Here is a 22,808-nt window from a genome sequence, read left to right on the forward strand (position 1 = left end):
ACCAATCTAACTTTTGACCACCATGTTGCTTCCTTTATATGGAAAGTGTTCTACGTGGTCCACCTCATAACTGAGGGTATCTCATCCAGGGGCAAGGAGGTCATAACATCCCTGCATTCTTTTCTTATAAGGTCCATTATTGAGTACAATGCCCCACTCGGCATATACCTCATAAAGCACATGGAGCAGTTGGAGAGACCACAGAGATTCCTCACCAGGAGAACCCAAAGCCTCAAAAATACACAGATAGGCTAAAAGTCCTATCCCTCTACTCTGTTTCACACAGACTCCTCAAAGGTAACCTCTGTCTGGCATACAAGGCAATTTTGGACCCCGCCTTGATGGGATTGCTGCATATCCACAAGTCAAGCTCCACTCAAGTAACCCACACGCAGGGCTTCAACCTGGTCTGTGACATCAATAGGACTTGTTGGTTTGAAAGATTTGTGTCCCAGAGGCTCTCCCATCTGTGGTACAGACTACATCTCTATGTCAAGCAGAGTACTTCTTTACCCCTTTTTAAGCATAACCTAGATAACTGGATGGGAAATAGAAAATACATCCTTGGGATTCCACCCATGTCCCTGCTGGACAGGGGCATCGGGAGCTGATTTGTTTATACATGGACTAAACTTTTGGCTAGGCTTATAAGAACTTAAGGTCCAATAGCCTAGTAACTTCCTATGATCCTATGATTCACCCTAATCCAGGCCCAACCACTTACCACCAACCTAAATCCCCTGCTCTCTCTCTCCCCTTTCTAGCCTCATTCATTCAAAAAACCACAATTTTCTCATACTAAACTTTAACTTCAGAAGCCTAATAAATAAAACTAGTGAGTTCCATGCAACCATTGACCACTACTCCCCACAAGTCACTATTTTAACTGAAATATGGCTCAAGCCTCACATTCAGGACCAGGAAATCCTACCCTCAGGATACAAAATAATTAGACAGGATAGATTTGTTAAGCTTGGCAGTAGCTTTGGAATTCTATACAAAGACAATCTTAAACTTGAGCAGCTCAATCTCCCCCACTTACCTCCAACATGGAACTACTTATCACTCTCTTTAAAATAAAGCTTCACAAGAACATTAACATCATAGCCATCTAACTTCCCCCAGGCAATACCCCAGCCGCCATATAAGAATTTTTTAGCTGGTGCTCCTCCACACTTCCACATGAAACTATTATTGTGACACCTGTGCCCTGGCCCAGCAATCAAGGAGCCTCAATCCTCACCACTAACACCAGTGAGGGGCATCTCATATAGGAGGAAAGGATAACGAATGCACACAGTAAAGTGCAATTTCCCTTAGGAGCACACAGAGATCACAGTCAGTCTGGGGCTGGTCGCTCCCTTGATCTCCAGGTCCCAATAAGACTCTCCACACTCCCCACTGGCACAGCTATAGAGTCCAGATCTCAGACTAGTGGGAAAGCTAAAACCTCCAGCACCCTCTCTGTCCAGCTGGTGCTTTGTGTCCTTGCCCAGGTAGCTGACACACACACACACACACACACACACACACACACACACACACACACACACACACACACACACACACACACACACACACTTTGAGAAGAGTTTATATAACCACACAGACACTCCTGGGGAAGGCTAGCACAGGTTCTCCAGCTGTGCCTCTTTTTCTCAGAATATATGGTAGTACCAGCTGCCACCACCCACTAATATTTATCAGCTACTCAAAGGCCCTTAAAAGGGTGTCCAATTATTACTGTGCAATATTATTATCCAATTGGTAGTATAGCCAAGGGCTAAAGCTATTAGAGTGGCTTTGTACAATTTTACCAAAGGCATGCATGTACTCTAATGAGCTTAAATTATCTATACAAAAACAGCCACAGTTTAAAGGGTTTAAAAATATTTAATAACAAATAGTCAAAACGCAAGACAATACTTTTTACTACACAGTGCTAGTCAAGAGTTCAGAGATCACAGAGAAATGCTTAAAATAATTCAGTAGTACAGTTCTGACATCGCAGAAAAACACTTAGTCTAATCTTTCTAGTTTCTAGCTATTTCTAAGAGAAAACACAAATCTAAGATAAACTTACATATAGAGCAAAGGCAGTGCTGAGTTGGATGGTCAAGACAAAAATGCTTAATGCTTTCTGATTCTCTCTGTTTTTTAAAATCACATTCCTGGTTCACATTACATCATTCTTCACACTTCCCTGGGTTCCCAGGCTAACAGAAACTACATTTTTAGTAAGCTCACACCTGGTCAGGAAGCAAAGCCATAAAGGACATTTATGCATGCAAATTCTGGCCATTAACTCTGGCCTTAAAACAATAGCAAGAATTCCTTCATCTAGACTGGCCAAAGCTCTGTTTACATCAAAGGGTCACAACATGCTTTACTTGGTCATCAGCGTGCACTGTTGTTACATTATTTTCCACTTCCACATGTAACGCTATTATTACCATTTAAGATAACAAGCCTGTGGTTTGCATTAATATTTACAGATGAGAGAATTATCTCCAAAATTCTATCTGGCTAGGCTGGCGGCCTTCGCATTTCTTCCCCCGGAGAACTAAGCCAGTTTTTCAAGTGACCCTTAAGAAACGCTGCTTGAGAGGGTTAGGTCTATCTGAGTATACCTTACCCCATTCCCTGTCCTGAGCGCCCATCCGCATTGGCATTGCTAATCCCACTGCTGTGCTGCACTGATATATCATATGCTTGCAAACCTAGGCTCTATCTTAGCAACTTGGCCTTTTGCTGGCTGGCTCTGTTTAACCATGTTAAAGGGTTGTGATCTGTCATAACAGTGAATTTCCTTCCATACAGATAATGCTGAACTTTCTGCAGTGGCCACACTATGGCTAGACATTCCTTTTCTACAGCTGCATAGCATTCCTTCCTGGGTTGGAGCCTGGAACTGAGATAAACCACTGGGTGCTCTTCTTCCTCTGAAGAAATCTGGCTAAGTACAGCCCCCACCCCATGGTTCAAAGCATCCACCTGCACAACAAATTATTTGCTGTAATCTGGACTGGCTAACACGGGGGTCCTCCCAAAGCTTCTTTAAGAGTCTGGAATGCCTGCTCACATGCTGAAGTTCACACTACCTTATCTGGTCTGTTCTTCCTTGTCAGTTCTGTGAGGGGAGCAACTATGGTACTATAATGGGGGACAAACTTTCTGTAGTACCCAGCTGTCCCTAAAAATGCCCTCACCTGCTTTTTACTAACAGTTGCAGGCCATGCCTGAATGGCTTCCACTTTGGCAGGTTCTGGCCTTATATTGCCACTCCCCACTCTATGTCCTAGGTAGGAGACCTCTTGCCATACCCACCTGACATTTGCTCAGCTTAACGGTCAACCCTGCTCTCTGCAGTCTGCCCAGCACCCCCCTGACATGCTGAAGGTACTCTGGCCAGGAATGGCTGGAGATGGCAATATCATCTAGGTAAGCAAGGGCAAACCCTCCTGCTCCTGCTAGGATATGATCTACCAGCCTCTGGAAAGTCTCTGGGGCATACAGCCTCTGGAAAGTCTCTGGGGCATTCTTCATCCCTAATGGCATCTTTGTGAACTCATACAAGCCAAAATGAGTCACAAAGGCTGACTTCTCTCTAGCACTGGGAGTCAAGGGCACCTGCCAGTAACTCTTGGTAAGATCAATGGTTGTAAGATACTTAGCCTCACCCAGCTGATCTAGGGCCTCATCTGTCCTAGGCATGGGGTAAGCATCTGACTCTGTGTGACTATTTAATTTCCTGTAGTCCACACAGAACTTGGTGCTGCCATCCTTCTTTGGCACCAGCACCACTGGGGAGGCACAGGGACTGTTGGACTCTTGAATCACCCCTAGTTCCAACATCTCCTGTACCTCCTCCATCAGAGTCTATTTGACTCTCTCAGACACTCTATAAGGAGCCTGCCTAATAGGCCTTTCAGGTCCTGTATCCACCTGGTGCTGCCCCAGGTGGGTGCACCCTGGTTTCCCAGTGAACATGTCCCCATATTCCTGTAACACTGCTCAGATTTCTCAAACCTAGGTAGGAGATAGCTGCTGGGACATTGCTACCCCTTCCACTGAGGTGTCAGCCCGGGCCTCACTGAGGATATCAGTCCCCAGATCTCCCTCAGACTTCTCCTGCAATCCACTGCAAACGCACAGCACAAGGGCCACCCTATCATGGTAAGGTTTCATCATGTTAACATGGTACAATTTGTGCCCCTGCCTTCTGCCTAGCAGTTCCACCATGTAATTAACATCACTTACCTTTCTTACCACCTTGTAGGGTCCCTCCCAAGATGCCATTTGTTGTATCTGACAGGAATAAGAACCATTACCTGCTGCCCCACAGCATACTCTCTAGCTCGAGCATTCCTGTCATACCGCACCTTTTTCTGTTGCTGGGCTTCTGTCAGGTTCTCCTGGGCCAAGCCCATGAGTTCCCTGAGCCTTGTCCCGAGGTTTAGGATGTATGCCACAACAAACCCCTTGTGAGACTCACACTCACCTTCCCACTCATCCCAAATTAAATCTAGAGGTCCCCCCACCCTATGCCCATACAGCAACTCCAAGGGTGAAAAACCTGTGGATTCCTGAGGAACGTCTCTGTAAGCAAACAACAGATGGGGCAAATATTTGTCCCACTCCCTCTTATACTTATCTGCAAATGCCAGTAGCATGGACTTGATTGTAGAGTTTAACCTCTCAACAAGACCATTAGTCTGGGGATGGTAGGAGGTGGTCTTCATGTGCTTCACCCTACAGGACTTCCACAGACAAGCCAGCAAGTCTGACATGAAACTGGCACCTCTGTCAGTCAGTATTTCTTTTAGGAAACCTACCCTGCTGAAAATCTCTAACAAAGCATTTGCCACCTTCTCTGCTTCAATGGAGGACTAAGCCACTCCCTCAGGGTATTATGTAGCATAATCCACTACCACTAGGATATACTTTTTCCCTGTGGAACTTGGGGTACTCAGAGGACCACAATATAGGTTCATAGGTTCATAGGTTAGTACTAGGCTAAGTGCCCTTGCGAGCCATTGTAAGCCTAGCCAATTATCCCTTGTGAGACTCAAACCCTGCACCTTGTCTTTGTAAGGCAAACACCTTAACCATTAGGCCACCCTCCCAACCCCTACCCTCTGAAATGGCTCCTCAATCCCAAGCAAAGGCATCAAAGGAGCTCTCACCTTGTCTCTTGCCTTGCCTACCTTTTGGCACTGCTTACAGGTTCCACAGTACCCTGTTACTTCTCTGGAAATTCCAGTCCAATAGAAGTTCTGCATAATATGCCTCTTTGTACATTTTATACCCATATGACCTGCAAAGGGAATATCATGGGCTATGGCTAGAAGTGCCAGACAGTAGGCTCTAGGCACTACCAACTGCTGTACTTTTTCATCTTCTAGCCCTCCCTCAGGGGTCCACTCTCTTTATAGTAACCCTTTGTCCCAGTATACAGATCCCCCCTTTCCTTGAGAATCAGGTGCCTCCCTGGCTACTTGCCTCAGGCATGGCAATGTATGGTCTGAGAGTTGAGCCTGTCTCAACTCTCTCCTTGTAACCCTTCCCAGCTCCCCTTCCACAGGAAGTCTGGCATCCTCTGACAGTGGTGCCACACTGTCAGCCTGGGTACTCCTACTCACCTCTACCTTTGCAATCACTCTGTCCAAGGGACTATCAGTACCCCCAAACAGCTGTGGCTCACATTCAATCTCACTCCTACAGAGTAGCTCCCTCCTGAAGTAAGCACCTCACCAGTCCTGGCTACAAGTATGCAGTCTGTCTGGGTCTCCCCCAGGCTACCAGACCCACATGCTTGTCTACTAGCCTGACCGCACATAACTACATAAGCACATGGTACTTCCTCATCCAAATCCTTCCCTATCAGGACATCTGCAGGATGGTAGTTCAGTACCCCTGTTGTCTCAAGGCAACCTACTATTGGCATTTTGTCTTTCCCACTTACTGGCTCCCTCACCTCACCTTGCCTTCATGGACACCTGCATGCCACATGGCCCCATTGGTTGCATTCAAAACAGTTAACCCTAGCTCCTGGACGTGTACCAGGACTAGTGGCTTCTCCTGCTACTGGCAGATTCTGTTGGGGCAGTCTGTGCTGCCCACCCTGGGTTCCTTTAGACCCATGAGCAGTACTGGGGATCTCTTTCCTTTGCAGGGCTGCCCTGCTTGCCAGGTATAGGTCTCCCTTCTTCCCCAGCTCATCTGAAGTAGCACATTGTCTATCAGCTAACCAGATCCTCATGTCCTCAGGCAAAGTGCTAAGGGCTTGTTCCCTCACCAAATGTCTGCCAGCCCTTCAAAAGTGGTGACCTGATATCCACTCACCCACCTATGGAAATAAGTGCCTAGTTCGGCAACATATTCACACACACTTTCATCTGCCTTGCGTCTATGCTCACAAAATCTTTTCCTATACGTTTCAGGTGTTAGCTTAAACAATTCTAAAAAGCAATTTTTAACAGCAGTATAATCAAAACATGCAACGTCAGACATTTTTGACAAAACGCTTTACCGTGGAGTAAGGGGTTCAGGAACCGTACCCAGAGCCTTTGGTCAACACCATACTGTTTGCATACCCTCTCAAACATATGAATGAAACTATCAAAATTATCCCCCTCTTTAAACTGCGGAAGAAATTTACTGACCTGTTGTGCTTTTGGGGTCCAGTTACTCACTTCCCCATTACCTCCATGACTCTGGCAAAGAGTCAGCATCTCCTTCTCATGCTGCCTCTGCCTCTCCTTTTCCTCAGCTTCCAGGCATAGCAGTTTCTCATTCTCCTCAGCCTGTAGCCTCCACAGTGTCTCAGCTGCTTCTATCTCCAAATGCCTGGCCTCCAACTCAAGTCTCTTTAGCTCCAGATGGATTTTTAAGTCCTCTGTAGAAAGGTTGAGCTGTCCATTGCCCGAGGGTATTATATCTCCACTGCCAGACTGATTGTCCTCCTGGTTGCTGTTTTCTGATGCAGCTATAACCAAGGCTGTGATCAGGTCTGCCTTAGTCAGGTTTCCATGCACCAGTCCCCTAGCCTGGCACATCTCCGCCAGCTGGCTCCTTGTCATCTTTCCATACTCCTCTGCTGACATGCTGCCTGCTCACCCTGACTAACTAAGCTAACAAAAGAAATAAAACAATTGTGATCTGAACTCTGAGTATTCACTGCATGACTGATTTAGAGTAAAAAACACCTTCAGAGCTCACTGTACACAAGCTACAGGAATTCACTCTACCCACACCACTGCAAGCCAATTAGTATTTGCCACCAATTAATATCTGATGTGGATATCCCACCACTGCCAAACAATTAATATGTAACGCCTGTGCCCTGGCCTAGCAATCAAGGATCCTCAATCCTCACCACTAACACCAGTGAGGGGCGTCTCATATAGGAGGAAAGAATAACAAATACACACAGTAAAGTGCAATTTCCCTTAAGAGCACACAGAGATCACAGTCAGTCTGGGGTTGGTCGCTCCCTTGCTCTCCAGGTCCCAATAAGACTCCCCACTGGCACAGCTATAGGGTCCAGATCTCAACCTAGTGGGCAAGCTAAAACCTCCAGCACCCTCTCTGTCCAACAAGTGCTTCGTGTCCCTGCCCAGGTAGCTAACACACACACACACACACACACACACACACACACACACACACACACACACACACACACACACACACACACACACACACACACACACCCACACACACACACACACACACACTTTGAGAAGAGTTTATATAACCAAACACTCCTGGGAAAGGCTGGCACAGGTTCTCCAGCTGTGCCCCTTTTTCCCAGACTATACAGTAGTACTGGCTGCCACTACCCACTAATATTTATCAGCTACTCAAAGGCCATCAAAAGGGTGCCCAATTATTACTGTGCAATATTATTAGCCAATTGGTAGTATAGCCCAGGGCTAAAGCTATTAGAGTGGCTTTGTATAGTTTTACCAAAGGCATGCTAGTACTCTAAAGAGCTTAAATTATCTCTACAAAAACAGCCACAGTTGAAAGGGTTTAAAAATATTTAATAACAAATAGTCAAAACACAAGACAATACTTTTTACTACACAGTGCTAGTCAACAGTTCAGAGATCACAGAGAAATACTTAAAATAATTCAGTAGCACAGTTCTGACATCACAGAAAAACACTTAGTTTAATTTTTCTAGTTTCTAGCTATTTCTAAGAGAAAACACAAATCTGAGATAAACTTACATATAGAGCAAAAACAGGGCTGAGTTGGATGGTTAAGACAAAAATGCTTAATGCTCTCTGATTCTCTCTGTTTTTAAAATTGCATTCCTGGTTCACATTACATCATTTTTCACACTTCCCTGGGTTTAAACAGAAGCTACATTTTTTTAGTAAGCTCACACCTGGTCAGGAAGCAAAGCCATAAAGGACATTTATGCATGCAAATTCTGGCCATTAAATCTGGCCTTAAAACAATAGCACAAATTCCTTCATCTAGACTGGCCAGAGCCATGTTTACATCAAAGGGTCACAGCATGCTTTATTTGGTCATCAGAGTGCACTGTTGTTACATTATTTTCACAACTATTAGGGGTGATTTTAACCTAGACTGGAATATAATTGTGCCCAACAACCCCTTACATCATATCCACCTTTAAGGCTTCTTTCAATTAATTCTTAATACTACTAGAGTTGACAAACACTCCAACAAAGAATCTATCCTGGACTGGAATCTTATTAATTCCAAACCAGGTACTTATCTTTCTGGTTGTCTTAATGACAGTCTAAGTGATCACCATCCAACTTTCCTACTAAAACAAAATCTCTCTACCCTAGTGATACTGTGTAGAAATACTCAACAAACCTAAGTTTTCTCTTGAAAATTTCCTCCAACAAGTAAATTGGTCCCCCCTAAAATGCCTCCAACTCAATCTAGCTATTCACTACTTTAAAGACAAATTCTTTTCTATTTTAAATTCATTAGCTCTTCTTTGGAAAATATGGACAAAAGGTCATGTCTTGCCTTTCGCCTGACACCAAAAACTCCTTAAAGAAAGAGACAGAGCATGGCTTAACTACCAGTGCTCAAAAATCCCAACATCCCTCCAACACTTCAGGCAGCTTCAGAACCTTGCAAAAAAAAAAAAAAACAAATCAAACATGACAAAAGATATTACTACATTGCCATCCAAAACAAGTTCCATAATAACCCCCCAAAATTTTGGAGCTCCATTACCCAGCTTTTGAAACCCAGCCATACAAACACCCCTAGCTTTCAGCCAACAATCTCAACTGACAACATTGCCACTCAATTTAACAACCATTTCATTAATTCCATTCTATCACTGGTCAAAGAGAGCAACGACTCCTGACTATCTCTACCCTCTTATTTACAAGCAAAACCTGACTCTTAAATTTCAGCCAATACAAACTGACTATAAAAAATACTTCTATCCAAACTCAAATGTTTTTCCACCAGTCCAGATCAACTTCTCAATGAATACCTTAAACTCGCTACAAGTACTATTTCATACCCAATATCTATTCTCATAAACAGTTCCTTTTCAGAACAGTATGTGCCAGCCCTCTGGAAAGTATCCCATGTCATCCCTGTTCATAAAGGTGGCCCCTCACTTGACATTTCCAACTATAGACCCATCACCATACTCTCTTCCCTAGCAAAGATTCTAGAAAAAATGTGTTCATTCTCAACTCCTTAATCATCTTTTGAAAAATAACCTCCTATCTCCCACCCAGCATGGATACCATCCAAAACACAGTACTACAACAACCCTCCTCAGTTTCATAGACACAGTGAATCAGCATAGAAACAATGGATTACTCACCTCCACCATATTTCTCAATCTGTCAAAAGTCTTTGATACAGTCTCCCATAATAAACTCATCCATGAGCTTGCCTCCCTAAATCTTTCTCAGTCAACCCTTTCATGGTTCATCAGTTGCCTAACTAACCATCAACAAGCAGTTAGATGGCAGTATGAACTATCCTCCTTTGTTCCTATATCAGTAGGTGTACCCCAAGGATCTATTCTTGGACTCCTTCTCTTTGCCATTTTCACAAATAGACTAAACTCTGTCTCTAACCATGCTACCTTAGTTCAATATGAGGATGATTCTTCCCTCATATGCTCGGCTCCATCCCCAACTAGTCTTCTCACCAAAACTCAACAATCTTTCCTAGACATAGAAACATTTCTCAACAATTCACAACTAATTCTCAATCCATCTAAAACAAAACTGATGCTCTTCTCCAATGGCAAAGAAATCAGTAGACCCTACTTCATTCATTATTTATTCATCTAATAACACCAGCATTGAGCCAGTTGACTTTACTAAGCTCTTAGAAGTCACCATTGACAAGGACCTTAAATCTGAAAAACATCTAGCCCTTGTTATCAAGAAAGTGCATATCAAATTATACTCTCTGTATAGAATAAAACCCTTCCTACCCGACTCTACCAGACATACTATCGGTAGAATGCACCTACTATCCACTCTGTTATACGCCTCACCTACAGTTACAAATCTAAGAAAGTGAGACTTGACTAAACTAGAATCTTGTTATCATAAATTAGCCAAATTTAATATGAACTAACCCTCAAGCACTCATCGTTGTATCTTGCTATGCCAATTCAACTAGCTCAAACTTCCACACTTATTAATTCATAACTAGCTAGTAATAAGCCATCCATCTGGGTCCATCCAGAAAACTGCCCTTCTATCTGTAATCTAGCTCAACCTTATGCTAGTAACAGACCCTTAAGGTCCTCCAACAAATTACTTCTGAAGGTCAGTATGTGTAATAATTGTCACATGGATTCTCCCTACTCACGCAAAGTGGCCAAATCTTGGAATGACATACCTCAACATATTCTCAATGTTAGCAGTACCTTTAACTTTAAACAACTACTCAGGGAGCACTTCATGAACTCTTGGCTCTGCTCTTGTACCAAACCTGACTAAAAGCTTATAAAGAAGCTCCTCTGTCCCACTCACTACACTCTGTCTATTATTTCCCCTGATTGTTACTACCTCTCCCCCTTTTCCTCTTATTCCTCTATGTCTCACCCACAGTTGTTTGTCTATACTACCACTTCATCTTCTTTTTTCTCCCTCAGCTTCTTTTTCTTCTCTTCTCTCTCCCTCTGCTGGTCCATAAGTTCATCATACCTTCCTCCATTAATTTCTCCCTCACCTATTATATACTCTAGCTCACATTTACATCCTATATGAATTTGGTAGTGCACTCTCATGTAATATTTCTGATAATTTTTTAGATACTTTACACCAAATGTTCCATACTAATTGCCTTCTATGTCTATACACTAACATCACTGGTAGACTCTATGTATGTTAATGTTCTATTGAATCTATGTATGTTACCAGTACAGTCTGTATTCCTTACAAATCTCATCATATTGTCTGTATACAAATTGTACCACTTTCCTTGTTTTGTGAATCACTGCAACTATGGTGCTTTTCTCCCCAGGCCTCCACTGAACATGGGCTAGAGAAGCTCAGTTGGACACTTATGGTAAACAAATGGAAATAAGTAAATAAAATAAATTTGCACTGATGTTCTATTTTGTATGAATCTCAGTTGATAATGTCAACATGCAATCACACATAATAACAAGCCTGACCACAAAAACAAACAATATTAATTCCTACACAAACAACATGTAAAACAGCTACATGTAACATCCCCATTAAAATACCCCTCACACACACACACACACACACACACACACACACACACACACACACACACACACACACACACACACACACACACACACACACACACACACACACACACACACACCACCAATTAGTAAGAAAACATTGCCAACAAATATATGACAAAATAAAATGGTGAAATCAATTAAAGAAAAGAAATGAGAAGCACTGTCCCTGTGTCAGAGAGGTACAGACTATGACCAATATGACAGAGGACTGATTAGTGACCCAGGCACTGCAGAAGATAACAAAAGAGAGTTGGGTTGAGCAGCTCATCATCACTCACTCATCTTTGGAGGGGAGTGATCTGACGTGTTGCTATACTGGCACCTACTGGAGAGGGAGGTGCATGGCAGCAGTATATGGACTGGAGACATTTTCTTGTCTCTTTCAAGCCATGACCACATGGTAGCCTTCATTTGGTAAGTGCAAGATTGTGTGTATGTTTTCAGAGGAAGACACTGCAGATCCTTACCTCTGCAAGCATGAACACCAGCTTTTAATGATGGGGTTAAGTTACAAAATGTCTTCTCATGTCTGATTGGTGCTCTCACCAGCTCTGACCATGTTGATGGAGAAAATATACTTGGGCATAGCATAGGCCAGAAGGTCGGCAGGCACAGAGTCTACAAAGAGATTCACAAGAAAAATATTAATATAGAAATAAATCTGGAAAACATACATTTAATGTAAAACTGTAAAAAAAAACTAAATAAAACAAAGTAAATAAAAACAATATTAAACTTCCAAGAACCACATGTGGGATTCTGGAGCTGCAAACAATAAAAATGCAAACTTATGAATATATATGAAGTCTGAGACTGCAACTTCTTAGGATATACCTTCAGCTCCAAAGTACATTCATCTCGGAGTTAAAACATATATAGCAGGCGTGAGAAAAGGCTATCCCCCACATAAGAAGAAGCAAACCCCTAAAAATATTAAAGGATTTATAACGACCATCATGATTTGCTAAATAATTACAGCATTTAATGTTCAATTTTTTTTAGCTGACCACTTTCAGTTATGAATTTCACGATTACAATAAAGAGTCCAAAACAATAACTAAAAACACAAACCTGAAAAGAAAAAAAGGAACAAAAAAAAACTATGAACAATTGCAAGCAAATTATACTCTAATGATAAAAGTACAAATTTAGAAAAAAAAATGAGGAAACAAAATTAAATATGCCAACAATGACATGTATCATTACATAAAAATAAATAAATAAATAACTGAAGAAGAATTCACAAGAAACATGAAAAGCAGCAATGGAGAAAAGAACACAAACCACGGTGACCTTTAAGAAACCTGAGAAATGAAAGAAGCAAAGACGCAGACTGGCTTTAGATGGCAGTAGGTTCATTAAGTTTTGGACTTTTGTTGACTTTGACTTGACTGTTGCATATCAGTTATACATTTTTATATTATTTACCCCATCATAGATTTGACTTGGCTTTATTATGATTTTACTATTTATTTGTTTACTTATCTATTTACTTTACTGCATGCACTTCATGCTATGTGTTTTCCAACTATTTATTTATTGTATACATTTTTATAATAAGTGCTTTTTTAAACACACCTTATTAAGAGTAAATCTAAAAAAGGAATTAAATTGAGTAATTCAACATTACTAAGCAAATAACTAATGCAGAAAAATAATAATAAAAAGCAATACATCATATCTAGCTTTAGGATCCTGCCTAACTAGCAAGGAAATAGTAAAGCTATACTAAACTCTACTACAAAACAAAAAAAAAAAAATCACAATATTCTAATGAGTGGCAGAACTTGTCATTTGGTCATTTTTCTCATTTATTATTTTATGAACTATGAAATAAAAGTTTGAACTGCCTAAAGAAACTGTCATGCATAGTACAGCAAACTATTACCTCTATATATATATATATATATATATATATATATATATATATATATATATATGGAATCACTACAAAATCCCAAACACACAAAATACCAAACGTAAAAATACCGAGACTGAAATCATAAAAAGCCAGAATGCCGAATTTTCTAAAACACGAATCTCAGAATACCGAGAGACCAAAATACTAAAAGCGGCTTGTTTATCGAGGTGAGATGCCACTGGTGCGTGAAAATAATAAATGTAGAGTCACACCTCTGTAGAAACACCAATACACCACGATACCCAACAGTTCTGTCACCGTAAAATACTATGTACGTAAAATACAAACAAATAAATATGAAAGTGTATGCTGCATGACATAATAGCCTGTGAAAGCATTTCCCAACACATAAATGTTATATAGTGAGCATTCAACACAAGATCACATAAATCCCTTACTGGTATGGATCAATAGCAACTTGATAATTACATCCGTAGTAATGGTGCTATAGCCTGCACTAGCTGTATGCACGTATAGTCTTCCTGATGCTCCACCACAGCTTGGAAATGGTTATGTTGACTAATCAGTTTTCTATGCTTTGGAGAAGGAGGAGAGCCTGTGGCAAGTCTCTCCCTCAATGCATGTACACGATTCTGCTCTCTGGACAAAGCGGTAATAAGACGGTCACTATTGAACATTTTTCTTAAAGTTATGGTACTTCTTTTATAGGCAAGGCATGTGTAAATCATGCACTCCTTCTACAACTGATTGGTATATTCACGCCTCTATTTCGGTAATGTGGGATTCGTGTTTTTGAAAATTCGGCATTCTGGCTTTTCGTGATTTTAGTCTCGGTATTTACACATTCGGTATTTTGTGTTTTCGGGATTTAGTAGTGATCCCATATATACACACACAGACACACACACACACACATATATATATATATATATATATATATATATATATATATATATATATATATATTGCATTATATGTAACATAAATTAATTGCACAAATAAAGTATGCTTTATGTGAAGATAAAATGTGTCCCCAAAACATGCTTTCCAGTTTAATACAGCAGTCCCTGATGAGCTAATACCAGAATTCTATAAAACTTTTAATTCACTTATTGAAAAAATAAAAACTTCAGAAGCAAAAATAACTACCACCCTGTTACACTTCTTAAAAGAAATTATAACAACTGTGACAAGATAGTTTTATATTGAAAATCCTAATGTCTCTTATAGCATGCTTTCATTTTGACCTATTCTCATTTCAAGTATAAATACAGCTTTTCAGTAACTTTAAGCAATCTCATTATACATTTGTGGTATAAAGGATTAGTCTTCAATGGAGGATACAATGCCTACATCAATAAATGCTATCAGTGCACTCAGCAATCTTAATATTTAAAACATGTTCACCTTATTGGAAAGATTTAAACTTCCCTACCCTATTATCAACAAAAGATCATGTTTTCTCAAACATTTATGGTTTACATATAATAGAATAACAAGATTAATAGAGTAAAATTCCTGTATAAGACAAGAATGCCATTTGCCACCCTTAATTTTTGTGTAGCAACAGAATTCAACAGCTACAGAAATGACTCCCAGAACTTTTTCTTAGTAGTGTATGATCTTTCAGCATATACTAATGTCCTTTCAATAAAAGCATCAATTGCAAATGCGTAAGTACATATAAATATATCTATATCTATACATATATAGAAATATATATACGTATTCAAAGACAAAGATTGCAAAATAAACTCTAATAAAACAGAAGCATAACTTCTGATAAGGAAATCATTAGAGGTACAAGAAATTAATCTTTTTTAACTATCTTCTATCTTCCCAACTGTCAAGCCTTCCTGTAATACATTTACGCCAATTTGTTCCCTAGAGGTAGAACCTTCCTAGATGTGGTAGGACAAGAATCTCCCATATGGACCATTGTTTAGAAGACATCAGGGAGTATGTGCTTTCACTGGCAGCAAGTAATGATAGCATTTTGTGCGTTGGTCTTATCCCTTCTTCTGGGCAGGGGAATCAGACTACCCACATTACCACAGGCAGTCACTATGCCCTCCTTCTGGGTGTGCATGCTTCTGTGTACTCACTAATGAGGGTTACTGACAAGCAGTGGCTTGGTGAGCCATAAGCTTACTTCCAGGGGCACCTAATATACTGTTTGCCCCTCATTTGAGAAATTGTGGCTGTATGTATCCTGCTTCACACTGTCCTCCCTTTAGGGTCAGCTTGCCTGTCCTCTTATCCCTGTTAGCATTTTCAATTGCCAAAGCTGCAAATGAAGTCTGGTCACCTGAGCTACTTCAGTGACACTGGCTGCATTCTAACTTTATTATCTTATGAAAATAAACTCATAAAGAAAACAAGAAGGATATGTAAGATATTTATATAGAATACCATGCATCATTGTAATAAACAATAATATTCAACGTGTCTACTCAGGACTATACCAGGAACTCTATACATTTTATGGTTTTTCACACTTTATAGTAAATTTATAACAGTATAGTAATCATCACCTATTTACAGATGCATTAAGAGAATCAACTATATTTCTAGAGCAAGCACCCGCTTACATCTTTTGATCTCATAAACCTAGGATCATAGTACATTTTAATACCTTTCTCATAAAATATGAAAAACAAAAGTTTATTTCCACTCATTCATCTAACAGTAAAAAAGCTGCTGAATTCATTAAAATACATCAAGCAATTTTGGATGGGAAATAAATTACACAGAATGCAGACTTTTTCTGACTAAAAATATGGCTTACTAAATTTAGAATAAACAAATAATATTTAGTTACTTTCTAATACAAATAAATTAAAACATAGCTAAGGGGGTATTTCCCATTTTTATAAAAATCAAAAAAGCTTTAATGAAACAATGGACTGAATGTTGGAATACAGAATAATGTGTCATCCTAACTAACAATCTGCATGGACTAAAATAATTTATTTTCAAACAGAATAATTACTGTTTAGTACATATCTTTCATTTTACAAACCTCCCTGACTTTGGCTGTGAAATGGAGAGTACCATAGAAATAAATTATACTCATAGCTACAGAAATCAAAGTTGTACAAGGTGTGGTGGTGTCAAACCATTAGGACTTGTTTTTTCTACACCAATTAAACATTTTCCAACATTGTAGAATACATGTGCTTTCACGTGGGCAGAAATGGATTTGGGGGGGGGGGCACCTAAAATCCCAATCTGACAAAAGGACTAATAAAACAAGAATTATACTTAGCCTTAGTAGCCATTAAAAGATTGTATTGAAATAGTGGAATTAAATACTTTCCAAAATATTTATATATATAAATGGGACTGGTTCATTAATGATTCCATATGGATTGAGGATATAAACAAGGAGAATAAAATCACCTGCCGTAGGTTAAAAGGTTGACATTTACAGAAGTGATAGGTGGAGGATTCTAATGTTCCTTTTAAATTATAATAAAAATGAAACTATTTACTTATTACACTTAATTAATGCAAATATTGGAATGCATTTAATTTAATTAATGCACTTAATTCTACAAATAACATTTATGACGTTCATAATTATTCCATGTCTCCTTTCCCCTAGCTAAAATGATGCTCAACATAAAAGTACAGACGTACAAGAAATGTACAGTTATAAATCTTCAGCTTTCTTAAATGGATTTATGGAAACGTTTCAGGGATGGCTGAGGTGGCAATATAGAGCATTATTCTATAGTGCCAATAGCCTGGCAAAATGTGATTGGGTCAGCTATGTGAGGGATAAGTACGTTTCAGCATGTAGTATAATTCCTGTTTTCAGGTCTCATGATTAATTTTAGCTTTTATATTAAAGTCTGATCTTATTCCAGGTTTATTATTTTATTATTTGAATTCTACATGTGTAGGGTACCGAAATTCATTGTCTCTTAAATGGGTATACTGCTTATTTTGAATGAGCATTTTAACACTCTGAATAGATATTGCAAAGGATTCTTGGCATTCTGTATTTAGCTTGAAAACTAGCCCAGTGCTGATGATGTACTTACTATTCCTAAACAGAAATACTATGTTTCTTATTAGCCTGGACCCAGCAAGCTGTTTTGTACCAAGGGTGAATACCACGGCTTTGGAGACTGCACAGCACGTCATTCAAAACTAGGCTGACATGCATTAGGTGCTGACATACAGAGCAAACTGCTTTGACAGTGCAAGAGAACTGGTTATAGACCTGCAGGTTTAGAAAAGTGTTCTATCACTAGCTCACCAAGGGGCATAGTTGTAGGGTTCAATGCGTGGAAAGTAACTTCTTACAGGATGCACAGTCTGGATGGGAGACATTGATCCATGTTGTGACAGGAAAAGGAGTAGACAGAGGAATCAGGCTGTATCCTGGGTGGTAAAAAGAAGCTTTCATCATTGCCAGGATGAAGAGGGGTGAAGGCAAGGGCCTGTGACTGCTGACAGATTGTGCATGGGGAAAGCATGAAATTCTGACTGACACAAAAATAAATAAGGGACTAGAGGGGAATCAAATCACTGACAGACTGGGATAGGATAAGCAGGGGAGTCTAGTCACTGACAAGATGGATGATGGGAATAGGGACACCCCCAAGTGTCAGTAGCATGTGTGGAGGGTGAGGGCTATAACAGCTGCCAGATTGGACAAGATGCTCTGACTGTTGTTAGGACAGATGGGGGCAAAGGCATAGAAAAGTATTATGGTGTGAATGTGCCATGGGCCTTGATCATATCTAAGAACAGAGTTAGGATGTGAATATCACTTAGTACAATTCTTAGTGTGAAGTGGAAGTTCCAACTGATGACAAATTGGAAGAAACATTGCTGCTAGTGAATGATCCTTTTTCTTTTATAGGGATGTTATGGTGACGCTTTCATTAGCAGTTACTTTTAAGAAATACGTAATCCCAAGAGTGGATATTTTTAAGAGTGCTATGGATATATTCAGATTGCCGGCAGTGGATGCTAAAAAAGACAAGAGGGAAGGTGTGTGTGTGTGCCCCCCCCACATTGGGGTGTGGGGGGCATAGTTCACCACAAAATTCAGTTTTACTGAACAATATCAAATCAAATCACAGAATATATAATCAAACTAAGTGGGGGCTACGTGCCCCACACCCCCAATGTGGGGGGTTGCACCCCCACACCCCCAACTATATATTCTAACTCCAGGGTTGCACTACAGTGGGGGAACAGGGCATATACCTTTTACTTGCCTTACAGTGCTCTACAGACTGCCAGTGCTCATTGTCACTGAAATGAGTTTTAGGTCAAATTAAATTTGGGTCAAATGAAGTTTAGGTCATTTGGTCTCAGTCAAATGAATTTCGATCATATGAAATTTAGGTCATATGAAGTAGACCCATATATATATATATATATATATATATATATATATATATATATATATATATATATATATATACATATATATATATATATATATACTTGTATATAGACAAATTTATATATATATATATATATATATATATATATATATATATATATATATATATATATATATATGTACTAGTTTTATATATATATATATATATATATATATATATATACAGAGAGAGAGAGAGATAATATATATATATATATATATATATATATATATATATATATATATATATATATATGTAGATAGATAGATATAGATATACATGTATATAATTTGTTGAGAATTGTTGCTTTGATTGTTTTATGCTCTAATTGACTGACACTGTCGACTAACATAACAATAGGAACTTCATTTTCATCACTGTTGGGCAATCATGGAGTTATTTTTTTTTGGTAAGGGATGTGGAGGAAAAGCCCTTATATCAGGGGATGTGGGGGTGAAACCCTCCATGTAAATAGAATGTTACTGAGTGTGTCTGTGGTGTGTTTCCTAGCAGATGGCTGTTGCTTGTGTGATCATTAAAAAATAAATCTATTTGTTTTTCTTTTCTGACAGGTTGCTATTGTTTTGCAAGTATGGCTGTGGTAGTATTTGTGATTAAAAGCGATGTATGTTTCAGGTTACAAAAGGAAACTTAGGCTTCTTTTTGTGATGGGGTTTTTTTTCTAGTTGGGATGTTCAAAGGATGGTGTATTTAATGCACTTTTATTATGCACTGAGTTACAATGATATGAGTACTTGATATTATGGAATATACTCAAGTTATTGAAATTAGTGTAGACCTAAATTACAGTGGTCTTTCTAAACCAGCAGCTGCAGACCATGCCAAATAAAAATTACACGACTCCCTCAGGGCAATACCCATCAACACCACAGCATCCTGAATGTCTTCATGCCTGCAAATATTCCTAGGTAATGGGTGCTGTGAATAAACAAGGGTTTAGTTGTATATTTAAAAAAAAACAGAAAAAACAATGTGTGATTTTCTTGAGAAATATATTTAATGGCTAATGGCTATACTGTTTTCTGTTGTAAGAGAGTGAGACAAACATCATGCGCTAGGACCACGGTACCTTTCTGTGTAAGGGACACACTGGCTGCTGGTATGGGTAACATCTTATAAGCAAAGATCCTACCACTGTATGTCTTAGATACTCTTACCTCTGGCTTACCGAAATGCAGATGAAGTCGTTCTACACAGCGCCATTTTCTAATCTCAGTTAATATACGGTGGGTGCGCTCAGAGTCCTTTGCATAGACAGCAGCATTTTGATTAATATGCTGACTGCCCTCAGGAACACCATATGCAAGAAAAAAGTCATACAGTGTACAACAATGCTAATTACAATGCCATACGTATGTACATAAGGTTTCCACGAAATTTTAGTCTTTTCTTATATATTTCTTTACTAGGTTCATTATTCATCCAAGGCCCTAAGCAGGAACCTCTGCCCCAACCACGTCATTACTCCCATCCTCTATCACCTCATTCTGGCATGTTTCATACCTGCTTATTTCATACTAAAGTATACAGAGTTCCTAATTTCACCATATATATATATATATATGTGTGTGTGTGTGTGTGTGTGTGTGTGTGTGTGTGTGTGTGTGTGTGTCCTCTATCACCTCATTCTGGCATGTTTCATACCTGCTTATTTCATACTAAAGTATACAGAGTTCCTAATTTCACCATATATATATATATATATATGTGTGTGTGTGTGTGTGTGTGTGTATACATATATATATTTTTAATGGTCTCCTGGTCCTATAGGAAAGAGCCAGTCATTCAAAGTGAGAGGTACAGGAGGTAGGGGTTGCTGTATAGACACCCAGGTGGTTACTATAAACCAGTCACGGTATACCGTATCAATGAATAAATTGAATGTGCATGCTACTTTATACACAGATAAATAAACCACTGGTGTGCTGGCACAGTATGTAGCCTGCTAGATATCTGTCCACATTGCTGATTCTGTGGGTATGAAAGAGTTGCACTGTAACATTATCTCCTCACCCTCCATTTGAAATAAGCGAGATGGAACACGGCTAGTTAGTTCTACTACTTTTCAGCCTGCCATCTGATACTAGACTGTTTGGTGAATTGTAGGCTACTGCTGGTACTATCAGATACACTGATTCTAAGTTCAGAGACCAGCACAAGGAGAGTAGTAACAACACCATTCTTAATATAATCTAAAAGCAATCAGAGCTCTGTCATTTAAAGTTCTGAAAAAGGGAGAGAAAGATACACATGGCTGAGCATGCTACTTCCTTTTGATTAAATAAGTTGACATTTTGGTGAGTAATGAAATACTGCACTACTTCATGACTGTGACTGAAATGTAGTCTCAACATAGCTGGAAATGGGCCATGGCAGTCGTCCAGTACAGAGAAAGGGGTGTGGCAATGCCAGTGATTGGGGATTAGGAATGGCAACCCCATAGGGTTGGGAAAGAAGTACAACATGCTAAAGGCTTATGAAAGAGGTGTGGGAACCCCACAGGATTGAAAATGAACAGTAGGAATTTCACATGGCTCTGAATGAAGCATAGCACTCCCAGGGTTTTACGAAGGAGTTATTGTAGTTCCTAGTGTGGCAGTGAGGTAGGGTAGTCCATCAAGTTTGGGAATGATGTACATCTATCCCATGAGTTAAGAATAAGTTACTTCATTTCTTCTACTGTAGAAATAAAGAATATTAGTTCTACAGGGTGACAAATGACATGTGCCAGTGTCACACAGCTGGGAATGATGTTTGGCAGTCATGCAGTGCTGGGAACAATATATGGATCAGGTATGGGAATCTGAAATATTTGACAATGAGGTTTGGTAGTCATGCAGTGTTGGGAACAATACGGCAATCCAGAATAAATTTGAGAATGAGGTTTGGCAATCCTACAGAGATAGGAATGAGTTACAGCAATCCCAATGGACTAGAAATTACTTTTGATAATCTCACATAACTGAGAAAGACTAGGAGAAACCCAGAGTATTTCTAATGATATTTGGAAATCCCACATGGTTGGGAATGATATATAGCAGTTCAAGTCTTAATTCCACATCTTGCCTTGATGGCTACTAAACCTAGCTATCACATTCAGTTTATAACACCCTCATTTCTTGCCTGTACTTTAATTGTTTATATCTCTATACTTCTCTTTACACTACAGTTTATACACAACATTCTGAGTATTCCTTTTTGGATGCATCCTTACATATTTTAATACTATTTGCTCTTCACGAAATAGTAAACAATCTGAGGTGAACATTACACAACAAACAGGTAAAATGTCACATACAGGGATGATGTACTCACTGATGACAACTGTGCCACTCCCAAGCATATCTGGGTCTGGTCGGTAAGAAGTCTGCTGTGCCTTGATTCTTTACTCTTTGTGGAAATCTTAAAAGCACTCGAGTGTCATAATCTCTTACATTGGATCTGTAGGCAGAACTGATAAACAAAGAAGAAAGAACACCATGAAGGTTCATACTAGTGTGAGCAAATAGTACAGACACTAAAAGCAGTGATGTTGGCAGACACAGAATCATGATGAATAAGTAATGAGGCCTTGAGGACATTCCCTTTTACATTTTTATTCATTTCTGGGATTCAATCATTGCAGACTTATACAATCATATCCAAACAGCCACTATCACTCCAAAACACTAGCAGTGAAGTAATCAACCACACTTTTAATCCTGTCCTGTCCTCATCTGAGAATGTCCCCTAA

The 22,808-nt window shown here is 39.5% G+C and overlaps 1 protein-coding gene across 1 annotated transcript in view; it reads right to left on the reverse strand.

Annotated features, from left to right (window-relative positions):
* The window catches only part of LOX (lysyl oxidase), a 418,783-nt gene that overhangs the window by 226,618 nt on the left and 169,357 nt on the right, over positions 1 to 22,808 (reverse strand). Inside the window, exon 3 of the mRNA XM_044060739.1 lies at positions 22,391 to 22,528. Coding sequence (XP_043916674.1) covers positions 22,391 to 22,528 — 138 coding nt within the window. The remainder of the gene's footprint in view (positions 1 to 22,390; positions 22,529 to 22,808) is intronic.

The sequence above is a fragment of the Protopterus annectens genome, chromosome 2.part0, assembly GCF_019279795.1.
Source record: "Protopterus annectens isolate FY-2018-M chromosome 2.part0, PAN1.0, whole genome shotgun sequence".
Lineage (NCBI taxonomy): Eukaryota > Metazoa > Chordata > Ceratodontiformes > Protopteridae > Protopterus > Protopterus annectens.